The 17,342-nt window shown below is 35.5% G+C and overlaps 1 protein-coding gene across 1 annotated transcript in view; it reads right to left on the bottom strand.

Annotated features, from left to right (window-relative positions):
- Nucleotides 1-4,456: 4,456 nt before the first annotated feature.
- Nucleotides 4,457-17,342, bottom strand: part of TBCA (tubulin folding cofactor A) — a 56,300-nt gene continuing 43,414 nt past the window's right edge. Inside the window, exons 2-4 of the mRNA XM_004678187.2 lie at nucleotides 14,196-14,301; nucleotides 7,027-7,113; nucleotides 4,457-4,722 (exon numbers count right to left, since the gene is read on the bottom strand). Of these exons, the coding sequence (XP_004678244.2) occupies nucleotides 4,642-4,722; nucleotides 7,027-7,113; nucleotides 14,196-14,301 (274 nt within the window). The 3' untranslated portion in view covers nucleotides 4,457-4,641. The remainder of the gene's footprint in view (nucleotides 4,723-7,026; nucleotides 7,114-14,195; nucleotides 14,302-17,342) is intronic.

Raw genomic sequence — 17,342 nt, 5'->3', positions numbered from 1 at the left:
CAGAACTGGGGTACAGGCCAGAGGTGCAGGGATGGTGAGAGGATTCACCAGAGAAGGTGGGGAGCAGAACAGGCAGATCGACGAAGTACACTGCTGAGGGGAGCAGCGGGCGGGTCAGGAGAGGTCTGCCACGCCATGTGGTCACTTCCGAGGCTGGTGGGGATCGAACTCATGCAGAAGTGGCTTTAGCTTCCTTAGTGCTGTGCTTTATTTAACCCGCTGGGCCACCAGGCAGGGCCTTCACCTTTATTTTTTATACTGAGGACTTTTTCTTACTAATTTGAAAGATTTCTGTACATTAAAAGTATCAGCCACTTGTGACATGTTTTCCCAAGACTTTGAAAGCATTCTGTCAACTATTCAGCCATCAACAGAGTACACAAAAGAAAGGTGCAAGTCTACTGTGACATAAATTTTATCTTTCTGCTTAACAGACCAGTACATGAACAAATGCCTCTCCTATTGTAAGAGCAATAGGACGAATAGTGGAGTGCAATGTAGATTTTTATGAAGCACTCTTGAACATCTCAAGTACACTAATACTTATAACTTGTTTCATAGCGTACCATTTCTCAGCCATTCAATTTTCTTTTCTGCTAAGCACTCAAAAGAGTCTCAAGGACTAAATTACCTGATTAACCCTTTAATGCCAAATGCAAAGCATTGTTCACATACATGTCAAGTTTACACTGACATTTACTGGGCTTAACTAGCCATCAAAGAAAGGATTAATCTGTCCTTGGTTTATCTAAATGACCAAATAATAAGATTTAAGTGATAACCAGCTGTAGGATATGTCCTTATTAAATTTGATAGGATTTTTAAAAAGGCAAGTAATGTAATGAAGTTTGCAAAGTAATTTAGATTAACCAGGTTTGACTGCTCAATTTGGAAGTGATTCAGTGCACAGGTATAGTTGTAGAGACAATTTTTAAATATTAGGCTCTAAATGTTCCTGACCAAAAAGTTGAGAACTGTTAAATGAACATCACTATATATTTTTAACCATTTTTCAATATCCACAGAATAAAGACAATGCTTATTTTAGTAGTAAGTTTTTGTTGAATTATTTATGCATACAAGAACTGGGGTGTATGCCAGGGTGCAAGGTGGTGAGAGAATTCATCAGAAACAAGAGTGGAGAGCAAAACAGGCGGATTGAAACACACTGTTGAGGGGAGCAGTGGCGAGACAGGAGAGGTCTGCTGCGCCATGTGTATCAGCTCCCTGGCAGGCATAGGACTCCTGCTACAGTGGCTGTGGAGAGCTCACAGTGCTAAGACTTAATCCCTTGTACCATCAGGGATACCAGTAGTAAGCTTTTTTCCTCTTCAGTTCCATTTCTTTGTGAGAAAATGTTTGATTTATACACATGGTACAAAATAAGACAAGGGAAGACAACCTATTTCTTTAGATGTTTTGGATGAGTCCAAAATGTAAATGCTCTAAAAGCTCCCAGGACACTCCTGCCCAGGTCTTTGGGGTGGTACTTTGATTTACAAAGACTGAGTCCTACTAGCCATAAATACCTGAGTGAAGGCGCTAGGACTTAAGAGTTCTCTCGATGGCTTTAAACACTAGCCTGGAATTTGGTCACTTTACTCATTCTATACTGTCATTACTCCTTTGTCATATGCACACTCAGAAACAATGTGCCCTTTGCTTGTTATGTCTTCACTTTGCCTCTCCACTTTATGGAAGCCATTGTATTGGTCTGTAGAGACACATACAAAATGCTACTTATATACTTATACTTATATACTTCATTATGACACTTTGTAACATGTACAACTTGACACACATTGAGATACCAGACTTGAAACATATCAAGTTTATGTGTGTGTGTATATATATTTATTTATAAATTTGAACTGTAAATTGTCTCATAAGTAGTGTTTTTCAGATGGTCATGATCAATATTTTAAAAATGTCGGAAAAAAATCTAAGAAGAGCCCTACCTGGTGGCACAACAGGTTAAAGCGCAGCAATGTGTAGTTGTCCCCAGACACTGCAGCATGAGTTCTATCCCCGGCCAGGGAGGTGACCCACATGGAGTGGCAGACCTCTCCTGTCTCGTGGCTGTTCCCCTCAGCAGTGTATTTCAGAACATCTGCCTGTTCTGCCCCCTACTCTGTCTCCAGTGAATCCTCTCACCCCCACACCTCTGGCCTGCACCCCAGTTCTTGTATGCATAAATAAATAAATCTTAAAAAGAAAAAAGAAAAAAATCCAAGGAATTATACATATGAATGATACTTATTGTGTATATATGACCCCTATAAATATGTTCTGGGTCACAACAGAAAATGTATTTCTTACTGTGCTTTGCAATGCAATTACAAAGGTTTGAAAAGCATTTTGTGACTAAAGATGGAATCCTTCATAGCATTCCTACTCTCCAGAAATTAGTCTCACTTTTCACTTATTCTACAAATGTTTATTGAGCAACTGATATATGGTGCTGAGGGGCAGGTGTTAGCTCAGGGAGGAAAAAAAAGAGATTAGTGTATTTTTTTCTATTACACAGATATAAGGTTTTAAATAAAACATTTGAAACAATTTAATGCCATATCATTCACAAAAGTTCTTGATAGTGACAAAAACCTACATGAAATATGTCCAAAGAATACTTGAAATAAGCCTTCACTGAATGTTAAGCTTCTTGCTGCTTATCATCAATACCTGGGGAGAGATGCAGTATAAAATACATAGTTGAGATGGCAAAATATATTCCTTTTCATCTATCTTGCTGATTTTTTCCCCTAGGTATTTTAGCAAGAAAATGACATTTTAGCAGTCAAAAGTTGGGGACTGGTTGCAAAACTTCCCCTTCAGTATTACTGTTCTCTACAGGGACTATTTTTCTTACAGCTATGTTCACTTCCACCTTACTTGGCCAGGAAATCATCTGCATATGTGTATATGCACACACCTGGCATAGGCTGAAATGAGGTCATTTTACATTTAAAAAGTAGTATAGTGTCTTCTCAAAACATCATACTATTTAGAAAACTAAATATGCTCTCTCCAAAACCCCTCCAAACACCAACCTGTTCTGGTACTTAATACTAACTGCAAAAAGTAAAGTTTCAATTCTCCTGGCACTTAAACCTCTAATATTGAACTTTAGTATAAAATTTTACATTGTGATTATAGTTAAGTTTTTAGTTGTTTAACTATTCCCCTTGATCTCAAGTACTTTTAAAATGACAACAGTGTTATAAGATTACAATATTCTAATTTAGAAATGCTTTTGACACTTGTTATTCTCTGGTAATTTTCTGTATGACAATGATTTTATTTTATAAAAGGTACATTTTGTGATTTAAAACAAATAGCCTTTAGAAAGAACATTATCACTTTTAAGTTTTTGACAGATTTACAAATACATGTTAGTTTCTAGTGATTACGTTGAGACTTTCAAAATCAGCCCAACCATACCATAAGTACTTACTTTATGAAAATGAAAATTTTCTTTTTTCAATTATGATTTTTAAAGTTCAAATTACTATTTTGGTTCATTAGATCACTGTTCATATTAGACTAGTGAGATAAGGCTCATGTATATTTTCTAGAAATTAAAAAAAACTAAGTTGAACTATATTTCTGGGAAGTAAGCTTATAATTTAGTAGTGGGTTTACAATTGTACTAGAATACTCTTTTCTAGTCAATCAAGATAATCAAGGTTTAGCTATAATGAGTACATACGCTGGGAACTGACTTTTATCTTTCCAATTGTGTGGCCAGTGATAGCTTGAAACCAGGAACAGTGGGAGTATTTATACTATAGAAATTAACAAAAGCTACAAATTAGAGGTCCCAAACCATCTTGAAGAGCTGTTTATCACTGGCAAAAGCCATTCATTGTTCTTTTAAAACAGAATTCATGGCCCTCCCTGGTGGCGCAGGTTAAAGCACAGCACTGAGAAGCTAAAGCCACTTCCGCATGAGTTCGATTCCCGCCTGCCCCAGAGGTGACCACATGGTGAGGCTGACCTCTCCTGACCCACCCACTGCTCCCCTCAGCAGTGTACTTGGTCGATCTGCCTGTTCTGCTCCCCGCTCTGTGTCTGATGAATCCTCTCACCCTCCGCATCTCTGGCCTGTACCCCAGTTCTATATGAATAAATAAATCTTTAAAAAAAATTATTCATAAGAATCTTATTTAAAGATCTAAGTGGATTTTCTTCATAAATTCATCTTTCTAGAAAAAGATGTTTCCCATTAGTCTACTGCAATAGAAATGTCAGACTTTCACTGAAAAGGGGTAAATATGTGAGAACTTACTATCCACAGAGAAGTTATTTTTGTCAAAGTTGTACCCTATTCAGAATAAACTGCTCAAAATTTGGATTTTTACCCAAACAAATGGTATCCTATTTTGCTCATCGATATTTATGAAGCAAAGTATCTAGATTAAAAAAGGTTGGTGACTTAATAAAAGATAATTTGTAAAGTATGAAATAAACAATTTTATTAGACGAATTCATTTATTTGACACATTAAGCAAAGACAAATATAAGGAACTGCATAAAAAGAATCACATTCTCATACTATGTGAACATACTAGCAGTGGTCAAAATAATGAATTATGGAATGGGTCCCAGATTTAATACATATACACCCTGTACAGAAAAATTTCATGCTTCTAACTTCACTGAGTCCAGTACTGAACGTGCTTCTTTATATTCCTCAGCTTCTTCCAACTCTTTTTCATTCTCCTGAAATGAAAATAAAAATTACGTATATACCTCTAAAAGTTCTGTACTATTTTATTTATTCAAATATTGCAAACTATAATGCAAACAACTAAAAAATCAAAAAGCCCAAGTGCCATCTAATTTAATCTAAATCCACTGCTTTAATCACAGTTTTGTTCCTTCTTGATAGATAAGAGAAGAAATAACAGATTTTGTCTTGTCCTACCATATAGTCTCCTATAGTTACTGAGAAGCATGGGCATTCAAAGCTGTTGGGATTAGTTAAAAATCTCAGTAGAAAATTTTTTAAAAAAATATTTATTCTCATTCTGCTAACATATCACCATACAAAAGGAATTTTTTATTAATGGGTGAAAAGTAAAACATGATTTACTAGCATGTTACATAAACAACAATCAGGGCAAACAATCTACCTATTATGCAACTCACAACAAAAAAGGTAGGTTGTGTCACACCAGAATTAAGCACAGTCTTTGAATTAGAAAAGAGAACTGTTAATGAGTATCATATACTCTAGCAAAAGGAAACAAAACAAAATCTTTCATTTTCGGGTATTTCAAAATTAAGTTTTTCCTTGCTGCTTTATACAGGAAACTTTTACTAATACAGCATAATAACTAACAAATGAAATATGTAAGTTACTACCACAGAAAATCTTGTTTGATACTTAATAGGTAAAGCAATGATAAACAATTCATGTCAGGTCAATAAAAGATGGAGATATACAAATAGTTACAGAGAAGAGGGAATAAAGTATGTATGTATATATCTAAAATGAAAATTTTTAATTTTAAGAAAGGACTCAGAATTTGCTTAATTCACATATAGTTAAAAATATCTAGGGCCCTCCCTGGTGGCGCGACAGGTTAAAGCGCTGCACTAAGAAGCTAAGAAGCGTAAGCCACTTCCACACGAGTTCGATCCCCACCTGCCCCGGAGGAGACCACATGGCTTGGCAGACCCCTCTCTCTCTCTCTCTCTCCTGAGCAGCCCGCTGTTCCCCTCAGCAGTGTACTTCGCCTATCTGCCTGTTCTGCTCCCCACTCTGCCCCTGGTGAATCCTCTCACCCTCCGCATCTCTGGCCTGTATCCCAATTCTGTATGAATAAGTAAATAAATCTTAAAAAAAAAAAGTCTAAACTGCCACATTCATTATACTTAAACATGTCTTTATTTTCTATCAGTAAATATAAACTCTTTGAGGGTAAACCTATTGAATACATTTTACACACAAATATAAAATCCAGTATTATTTTTTGAGCAGTTTTTCTTATCGTCTCATCTATTAGAATTATGTGAGGAAAAAAACACATTTAAACTGTTAGGAAATATAAATAGTGCTTTTGTTTTGGTAGTATTTAATAGAATATTAGTTTCCTACTTTCATTTTACTGTAAAATTATTGCCTGTGAAAGAGTTACTCTTCTTCAAAAGGTTTCTACAAATGTGGGGTTAGTATCAAAATTAAATGTTAACATCTCTCCCTCACCTCCTTTCTACAGAATTATTCCTAATATTACAGTGATGGGAAAACATATATTCTTTCAAAGAATATATGTGATCATCATGAAAAAGCCTGATATTTTTTTCATATGAACAAATATGAATCAGAGGATGGCTATGTAGGTAGTAATTTATATTTAGCTCAAGAAAGAGGAAACTAAAATGAGATTTTAAAACAAATGTCAAAATTTATCAAATTATTAACAGTAATAACCAACTTTATATGGTATTATGCTTTTCTTTCTACTAAGAAAGAAGATGCCTTTTAATATTCTTAGAATTCTTTATAAAATATTGTATCAATGTATCACAAAACTTAATACTAGCAAGTATGATATCAATGATACACAAATGCAAGTTAGTGTAAGACGACTGCCTATGTTACAGGAATTGCCCATAAAATGATTTAGGTTTGAATCTGAAAAATTTCAATTCCTTTATACAAGCACCCCAATTTACTCAAAACACTTCTATCTTTTAAAATTTCAATTTTAATGTGTCAAAAAAAGTTCTTTATGAATGAAAACTAAGTAAGTCAATATATTACTGGTCAGTATTAGTTCTACAAATACTTATAAATCAGATATACTTAATTAAGTTTAAATAAACACAATAAACTTGACATTTAGTACTTTAACTGCAGGCGTAACTTAACATATAATTTAACTGAGTTATTTTAAAATATACTGTTACACAGGGCAAGTGAAGAAAACATGTCACTAACTAGTTTTCACTGTTGGATAAAACTTTGGCCTTCCATGTATTAACTGAAAAAAATTCTAAACACAAGGCATTACTTACTAATATCTGCAGAAGATCAGTATATGCAGCTTCCAACCTACGCTGGCAATCTGGGATCATCATTCGGGACTCTTGTAGGATCTCTGCCTATAACAAGAATCTTTGTGAGACATGCGGAGATGGAAGAACTTATGTGATTAGCTCACATATCCATAAATATCTAAAATATTTAGAGGAATCAGAAAAAAGGTATGGTTTGTTAAGTGGTTCAATATTTTAATTTAAACCATGCTTACTGTAAGTTAGAAAGAATGACTTTATATTGTAAAATATACCAAGTACAAGTCTTAGATCTAAACCTTTGTTGGTAATTACCTTCTCATTTGACGTGAAAATTAACTGGAAAAGCTGTTCATAGAGCATTCATTTAAAAAGGCTATTTAAAATAAACTATTTCCCCTGCTGTCACAAAGCACCTTTATCCAAAATGGGATCAGCTGGTTATATAAATATCTCCTGCATCTTTTGAGTAATAAAGAAAAACAGTGTTCAGATAATATCACATGGAGATAATTACTGCATGAAAAAAGTTATTGAGTTATTGATCACACCGTGTGCACACTGCAGGAGGCTCTCACTGAAAGACAGAGGTAAAGAAAAATGAAAAGCAAAGACCAGCAGGTTCATATTTTTGATGCTTATCATGCATAAAAAGTTATTACTTATCCTTGTGCTTCATTTTAGGAGAGAGATTATTCTCCCCATGCAGTTTGAGCCAAATTACCAACCTGGCACCCCTCTGAATCTGAACTTGTGCCTAGCTCTCCTGAAGACACACTACAGAATTAAACACAGGAATATTTATTCTAGAGGACATTTCTGGGCCTAAAAGCCATCATTCAAAGCTGAATTATAACATATCAAATTATAAAAGAAAAAAATCAAATCAATGACTGGAAAACTCAATCAATAAGAAGCTAAATACATTATTATCAGATGTTGGACTTGAAATTTTCAAGTCTTGTTTCCTAAGGTCGTAGGAAGCTTTATTTCTTTAAACTATTCTCAGAAAGAGACAGATATTTAAACATTTATTTCCCAAAACTATTATTTGGTCAAATACCTTTGGATATATGAGCACAAAATTTGAACATTCACTACTTAGAACTCATGATGCCTTGTCACTGATTGTCTTTATTGCCTGGCAGTCTATCACAATGGGACAAGCAGTCCAAGCTTTCGTCTCTGCCACTGGCTTTTAAGACTTTGTTCCAGTCTTTCCTTTAACTCTTTGTTTTTAGATAAGAATTAAGATTTTTTTAAAATGCATAAGATAGATGGGTAATGCTTTCTTTATTTCAATCTATCATTTTATGTCATTTAGTTGGTGAGTTCGGGCCATGTTTAGGGTGATAGCCGATCACCCTAGGGTGATTTCTGCCATTCTATTTTTGTTTGTTTTATCTTTCTGTTAATTCTCTTCCAACCTATTTGCTTATTCATTTGCATGTTTTTTTCCTGGTGGTACTCTGTTCTTCACATTTTCTTTTAAGTGTCTCAAAGTCTAGGTTTTTGTTTTGCAGTTGCCATCAGGATTGCAACAAACTTTCTATATCGAAGTAGTCCTTTTTGTGCTGTACTGACTTAACATTTGATTACACAGATTCTGTCCTTTTCTTCCTACCCCTTTGTTTTGTTGTTGTCTCAAGTTATATTCTTATTTAAAGTTCTGATCCTGCATTACTATTTATCATCTTGCGTAAGAGTCTGTGATCTTTTGTTTTTTCTTTTCATGTTGAATTCTTTTCAACATTTCTTGTATGGCAGATCTGGTGGTGGTAAGCTCCATTAGATTTTGCTTGTGTGGGGAAACCTTAATATCTCCATCAGAGTTGAATGGTAATTTTGCAGGATAGAGTATTCTTGGTTGCCAATTTTGGGCTTTTGAATATGTTATTCCATTTTCTTCTTTTTAAAAAGATCTGATTATGTATATAAGAACTGGGGTAAAGGCCAGAGGTGTGGGGCAGGGATGAGAGGATTCACCAGAGACAGAATGGGGAGCAGAGCTAATGCTGAGGGGTATAGTGGGTGGATCAGGAAAGGTCTGCTATGCCATGTGGGTCACTTCCTTGCCTGGCCGGGGATCAAACTCATGCTACAGTGGCTGTGGATAGCTTCACAGTGCTGCGCTTTAAACCCATCACACCACCTGGGAGGGCCCTGTTATTCCATTTTCTTCTACCTTTGAGAGTATCTGCTGAGAAATATGATGAAAGTCTAATAGAGATGCCTTTGTGTGTTATTCTTTTTTTTAATTAGCATTTTTCATTTCATTAGCATTCATTAATATTTTTCTTATCTCTAACTTTGATAATTTAGCAATGACATGCTTTGGTGATGGTCATTCTACATTTAGAAATGCGTGTGTTCTTTGGTTTTCCAATCGCTTTGGTTTACCAAGAGTTCCTGTTTTTTTTTTCTTAGGTTTGGGCATGTCAAGTGTTATTTCTTTGAATAGGGTCTCATCTCGCTTCTGCATTTTCACTAAATTTTATTTTTCTTCTGCTTAGGACATTTGTGAATCTCCTTCAATTTCTGAAATTATCTCTTCTGCCAGTGCAAGTCTATTTCCTTCTGTCACTGGGTCTCTTTTATGAGACCCTGAACTTGTCTTTCTGTATATGACTGCTGTCATATACAGAAATCTTAGTACACTAAGATTTCACTGAGATTTTAGTTTATGTGTGTTTTTTGTGTGTGTGTGTGTGTGTAGAACTGGGTTGTAGGCCAGAGGTGGGGGGCCAGGGTTCGGGATTAACCAGAGAGAAAGAGTAGGAAGCAGAACAGGTGGATTTACTGAAATACACTGCCAAAGGTACCAGCAGGTGATACAGGAGGTCTGCTTCTCCATATGTACATTAACTCCCTGGTCACTGGTCGAACTCAGGATGAAGAGGTGATACTGCTAAGATTTAAGCCCTTAGCACCAGGGAGGCCCTTTAATGAGTATTATTTTAAAACATTTGCTTGTTAGGTCATTGAATCCTGTGTTCTTTATATAGGTCTCTGGATTTATATTGTTCTCTTTCAGCTTTTCTATCATGTGATCAGATGTCCCTTGCTTTCTAGTGCATGTATGTTGCTATACTTGCTTTTATTTTCTGGTTGGGGGTTCTTTGTCTTTAGTTTTGTTTATCCTCTGCTCAATTTGGCAGCAGGTGAGGCAGGAATGGAAAGCTAAGTGTCCATAGATACAGTCTTAGTTTTGTTGGGGATGGAGGGATATTAAGGCAAAGATTTACATTGCTTCTTTTCCCCTTTCTCCAAAACAAACTATTCGCTGCTTTAAGGAGCCCAAATCAATAGGCTTTACCTCCTTGTTGCTTCTTGCCAACATCTCTTTGACTTAAACAGTAGGGAGGAATGGGAAAGGGGACGTACCACTCATACTGCTGGTCGTAATTCCTTGCATTGGAACAAATGATCCCAGTGCTCACGTGCATGTAAATCTGTACTCTCCTGTCACTGAAAGGCACACTGAAGAGATTCACCCTGCTTCATTTATATGCAGGACTGTCAGGACCAGTCCTGAGACTGTTTGAGTAACTAGAATGGCCACTGTCTGCTGCAACTCTCTTTGTTTCTGCTTGTTGTGTCTACACAGTGAAAACAAATTCAGTGCAAAATAGCCATGCTTCAGTTCCTCATTAGCAATAAACTGATGAAATTTCCCACGGCAAAATTTAGTTTCTCCTAGTTGTACTTAGGGGAGAGATTTACCAAAACCTACCCACTATACCACGTTTTGGGTGAAGTTTTATAAGATTAAAAATGCTATATACCATTTGACTCTGTTCCATCTAGTACAACATTCTTGAAGAACAGTAAATTATTTAGAACTCGGGGAGTGAAAGAACAGAGTTATAAAGAAGTAGCATAAGACTGTCTTATGATGGAATAGCTTTCCAAACTCATTGTCAATAGTAGTTACACAATGCTATACACGTAACAGAATTGCACAGAATTCTGTGATGCATCAAAATCATTTTTAGGTTTGGGTATTGTAACATAATCATACAAGACATTAAAATTAGGGAAGGTTGGTGAGCAAGGTTAAAACACTGCACTATGAAGCTATCTGAAGCCACTGTAGCACGAGTTCGATCCCCAGCCAGGGTAGTGAACCACATGGTGTAGCAGACCTCTCCTGTCTTATCTACTGCTCCCTTCAGTGGTGTATTTCAGTCCAACTGCCTGTTTTGCTCCCCACTCTATCTCTGATGAATCTTCTCACTCTCCCATACCTCTGGCCTATACCTCAGTTCTCAGGTGCATAAATAAGTAAATCTTTTAAAAAAAAAATTAGGGAAGGAATTTTTAAGGGTAGATAAGACCTTCCTGAATAGTTTTTGTAATTTCCTTATTAGAATAATTATTAGAAAACTATTTATAAACCTGAGAACATATACCAAGAGACAATAATATTATCTTGTACCCCTGGATGGTATTGTAAATACTATTTTTGTTACTGTTTAAACATTTTAAAAATATTTTACAAAGTCAGCCTTATAAGTCAAATTCCTCTTTACAGATTGAAATCTATTATTTGTCATGTTTACTGAACAAAATTTTCCCTTCATTTTTTAGAAAAAGAAGTATTAAATTGTGTTAACTCATTTTTCAAGTAAATCACAAAAATATGCTTTTCAAAAAGCTCAATCTTACAACAGTATCATATATATAATAACAGTATCATAAATGTAATAACTGCAAAATTTTGTGAGAAAGTGCCATTCAAAAATTGTACCAGTTTGTTTTTTAATATTACTTTTGGAAAAAAACAATTGAGTCATGACTTAGGGGAATTAAATGATATGTCTGTTGTTACAGCCAATCCTGCTTTAGGATAGATTAAAATAAAATAAAATTAGAATATTTTTGGCCAGTTGAGGGTTAAATCTGAATTCAACCCTGTCTGGAAGACAGGGAAAGCAGAGAAGAAAGGGGATTCATAAGCAGAGAGCTTATGAATGTGAGAGAGGTACAAAGTTATATATTTATGAATATATATTAATGTACTTAATCAAACATTTGCTATGCTTGTCATAGAAAACATCATCGAAGAGAAGTATATTTTGTGCATCAATTAATAAAAAACAGATTCTGTGATAAAGTGCTATTTATAGGAACTCAGTTTGGTCATTCTCCACTTCATGTAACTTAAACTGCTATTCTAGTTATAAGGCTATTTTAAAATAAAGATTGGTAATGAAGGGCTTCCCTGGTAGTACAAGGGGTTAAGACAAATCACTATAAAGCAATCTGCAGCCACTACAGCATGTCATAAGTTTGATCCCCAGCCAGGGAGGTGACCCACATGGTGCCCAGACCTCTTCTATCTCACCTACTGCTCCCCTCAGCAGTGTATTTCACTCAATCAGCCTGTTCCCCACTCTGTCTCTGGTGAATCTTCTCACCCCCTGCATCTCTGGGCTGCACCACAGCTCATGTATGCATGAATAAATAAATCTTAAAAAAAAAAAAAGTGATGAAAAGAACAGTTCAGAGAAATAACTAAATTAGGTCAGCAGCTACACAGCTAGGAAAGTAAGCTTGACAGGGTTCAAGAGGACTTGGATGAAAAAGGATATATACTATGCCATGTTTCTAAACAGATATGGGAAAAAACAATAGACCATATTAAAGTGAGAGAGGTATAAAATGATAAGTATTTGTGGAAATATGTTAAAAGTATTTTATATATATAAACATAAAATATAAATACACACATATAAAATATGTGAATAAAATATATTACTAATTTTAAGAAACAGAAAGTCATATTCTATATGTAAATCCTTATGAAAAACACTTCATTCATAATGGCCAGTATATTGGGTCACATACTATATCTACACATCTCTTTGCAAATCTTCCCCCAATTTATGAATATCTGATACACAAATATGCTATGCTATCCCCCACTTATAGCAAGGCATGGTCTTCAAGAATATCAAGAAAATAAAAAAGTTCCCTTTCTGAGTAAGTCAGGAAGAGGATATTTCAGATGCCACTATAGTCCTTTTGCATGCCAAAAGCAACTACCTAATGGAAAAATCCATTTTAAGTGACTAACTTTGCTGAATTAAGTCTGGGTTATATATTATTACCATTTACAAAACAACTTACTACCTATGAGTTCATAAATCTGATTTGAAAGATAATCTGTATAAGCTTATTCATATTTTATTTACTCCTAGTGTTACCTGAATTTCATTCAAAATGCACTGGATACTGTATTTTAACTAAAAGAGCAAGTGATCATATTTACATTTTAAGGATATCAACCTGGCTATTAAGGTTGGAAGGAATGGAGCATGTCAAGAGACAAAGAGGGACGCCACCTATGATGCTCTGTACAGGTGACTATGAACTGGGTTTAGGATAGTGACAGTACACACAGCAGTAGAAGGAAAAATAAACAGAATCTGGAGAGATTAGACATGATGATTAGGAGAAAGAAGAATCAAGAAGGGACCCATTAAATGTTTGGACTGGGTATCTGGAAGGATGGAGGTGCCATTTTTTGAAAGGGGGTGTGGGGGTAGCCTGGATTGAGGTAAGACCAAGATTTTTACCTTAGATACTTAAAAGGATATATCAAGTAGGTGAATGGTTGGAACACACACAGTTGAATATATATCTGGAGTGGTCTCAAATCCAAAGTTACAAATTTGGGAGTCACTGACACTAAAATGAAAAGCAGTAAGTAGATTTTAGAGCCAGGCTGCTGTGTTCAAATTCAGTTGTGTTGCTTGGCAAATTAGTGACCTTGGGTAAGTTATTTAACCTGTATTTCAGTTTCCTTAGCTTGGATTATTCATATTTTAACTATGATATTCTGTAAATGCTAGCTATTAACTACTGGACATACACTTTTTTTTTTTTTAAAAGATTTATTTTTTTATGCATACAGAACTGGGGTACAGGCCAGAGGTGCAGGGGCGGCGAGAGGCTTCACCAGAGACAGAGTGGGGAACAGAACAGGCAGATCAACGAAGTACACTGCTGAGGGGAGCAGCGGGCTGGCCAGGAAAGGTCTGCCACACCATGTGGTCACCTCCGGGGCTGGCGGGAATTGAACTCATGCGAAAGTGGCTTTAGCTTCTCAGTGCTGTGCTTTAACCCGCTGCGCCACAAGGGAGGGCCTGGGCATACACTTTTACCTGCTTTTTAATGGCATAATTTTCACCATCTTCAGCTTTCATTTTTTCAATCTTTTCTTCTTGTTGTTTTGCTTCTTTTTCATACATCACTTTTTCTTTGACCAATCTATAAATAAACCAAAAGTTTCAGAAAATTAATTTTTTCTTTAGCAAGTTGACTACAGAAAACTAAGTACAAATCACAATAAAATACCAAAGTATATACACTAGTTGGGGTTGAGGAGGAAAAAGAGAACATATCTTAGGTATAGTTACAAATATAATCCTCATGCCTCATGCACTTCAATCCTGCCTAAAGCAGGTACAAGTATCAAAACATGAAATTCTTAAATTACCAGATATATCCAGAATAGACAAATATATAGAGACATAAGGTTATGATTTCTATTTTCTATGTTTTTTAAAAATAGCAGTTACTTGATAATTATTTGTTAAATCAGTAAGTGAGTATCTTCTGGTCATTTTTTCCCCTCCCTTTTCTGTGGAAGGCTAAGATTGCATATGAAAACTCAACTCAGTTTAAGTTTGTATAAACACAGTTTTTAATGTTACTAAATTATCTTTTCTGTAACACATGTATATGCTCCTATAAATACGAAAAGTTAAAAAGAAGAATTTTAAGTCATTCGTAATCTTACTGTCCAAACTACTTCTGATTCATAATTCTTACACACAGAAAGGGGGAAAAGGGTCTTCCCTGGTGGCACAGTGGATTAAAGCACTAAGAAGCTAAAGCCACTTCAGCATGAGTTCGATCCTGGAGGTGACCACATGGCGCGGCAGACCTTTCCTGACCCGCCCACTGCTCCCCTCAGCAATGTACTTCGTAGTCAGTCAACCTGTTCTGCTTCCCACTCTATCTCAGGAGAATCCTCTCACTATTCCTGCACCTCTAACTTGTACTCCAGTTCTGTATGCATAAATAAATCTTTTTTAAAAAAGGGGGAAGTTTTTGCTTTTAGGTTTTAAATCTGGATTTAACATAACATAAAGCCATTAGTAATTTTCTCCCAAATACCATTGTTTTATATCCTTGCTACTGTTTTGACAGTAGAGGATGTCCCCCCTTAGTTAGTCACCATAGAACTCCCACCACCCAATCACCCATGCTCCTTTACCACAGTCCAATGGATTTTCCCTCACCTCCTACTCTGAAAGCCCCAGATCTACGGGTTGATTAAAGTTTGTCTTTGACCCTTTGCTTTGTTTTCTATGTTCTACTGATACATGTAAGTAACACCATCTGTTATCTTTCTGGCTTATTTCAGTTAGCTTATGTTCTTGCAAATGGCATGAGTTTATCTTTTTTGATTACTGAATTTCATTGTGTATACATATCACATCTTTTTAATCCACTCATGTTTTTAGGCATTTAGGTTGTTTCCATATCTTAGCTATTGTAAGTAGTGCCACAATAAATATGAGTGCAGATTTCCTTTGCATTGGTGTTTTTGTATTTTGGGAGTAGATACCTAGGTGTCATATGGCAGTTCTATTTTAGTCTTTTGAAAAATCTCACATTACTTTTCTTACGGGCTGAACCAGTCTAAATTCACACAAACACTGTAAGCGTTAAAGATGGAAGTTTTTTTAAATTAAATTTGACACAGCAGCAAAACGTGACTTCAACTGACATAAAACTATACACTTCGTGTATCCTACTTAATGTCAATAGTTATGCTTTACTGCAGAAATATCAATGTGTTTTATAATAGAGATGATATTGTGTAATGACATATTCGTATTAAAAAAAGGAATTCAGAAATATCTATATATGGGTTTCATGTAAGAGATTATAGATCTGTATTAATATTTTCAAACTTTTCCTAGTCTTTTTCTTTAATATAGATGTATGAAAAAATACACACACACATATAAGTAAAACTGACATTATGTATTATTATTCTAACATTAATTATTCTTTGAAAATAAAGTTGTCGTTGACAATAAAGCACTTTAGAGAAATATAAGTTTATTTAAATATCCTATGGAACATTTAGGCTATTATCACATAAATAAATAATATAACAATCAACATCCCTACTCATAAATTTTATGGATGTGTAATCTTTTATTAATGTTTAAAATACATAGCGCTGATAAGAAATTAGACTTTTCCAGTAAACTAGCGATCATTTACTGATGAGCTTTGTCATTGATGTAATAAAAAATAAAGTACAGCTACTAAACCAATCTATCCTATTTTACCTTACCATTTGATATTTTATTTTTGTCAGTCTTCCAGATTTTGCTTTTTAAATATTAATAAGCCTATGAAATCTTAAAAGAGATGTAAAATTAAAAATAGGAGAGTGGAACATCAAGGGGAAAGATAAATCTGATCACCAATAGAAGGCTGTATATAGTACAGAAAACAAGTGGGGGAGGATTAAAAAAAAAAAAAAGATTTATTTATCTATGTATACAGAACTGGGGTAGAGGCCAGTGGCTCAGGGGCGGTGAGAGCCTTCACCAGAGACAGAGTGGGGAACAGAACAGGCAGATCTATGAAGTACACTGCTGAGGAGAATAGCAGGCGGGTCAGGGGAGGTCTGCCTCTCCTTGTGGATCACCTCTCTCCTGGGAGGGGCTCAAACTCATGCTGAAGTGGCTTTAGCATCTTAGTGCTGTTCTTTAACCTGCTGCACCACCAGGGAAGATTACTTTTAAGAATAAAATTCAGGGTCCTCTCTGGTGGAACAGTGGATTAAAGTGCAACACTGCAAGCTGGCTGCAGCTGCTTCAGTGTGAGTTTGATCTCTGATCTGGAGGTGACCCACATGGTGCAGTAGACCTCTCCTATTTCGCCTGCTGCTCCCCTCAGCAATGCATTTCAGTTCTGCTCCCCACTCTGTCTTTGGTGAATCACTTTTGGTGAATCACCACCACTGCACCTCTGGCCTGGACCCCAGTTCTGTATGCATAGAAAAATAAATCTTTTTAAAAAGAATAAAATTAATATGCAAATAAGCAAATGAAGTGAATTAATAAAACACAACAAAAATAACTAGACTGAAAAATATGGCAGTTATTAAGAAGGAGGGGAAATGGGACAATGGCTAGAGGGGTCAGTTTGATGGTATAAATGGTATTAGAACTTTGATGGTGGGTATAGTCAGACATATCCTCATGTCAAGGTAAGAAGCT

The sequence above is a fragment of the Condylura cristata genome, unplaced genomic scaffold, assembly GCF_000260355.1.
Source record: "Condylura cristata isolate star-nosed mole 26May11 unplaced genomic scaffold, ConCri1.0 scaffold00007, whole genome shotgun sequence".
Lineage (NCBI taxonomy): Eukaryota > Metazoa > Chordata > Mammalia > Eulipotyphla > Talpidae > Condylura > Condylura cristata.
The sequence above is the reverse complement of the archived record's forward strand: the minus strand, read 5'-3'. Positions and strand labels throughout refer to the sequence as shown.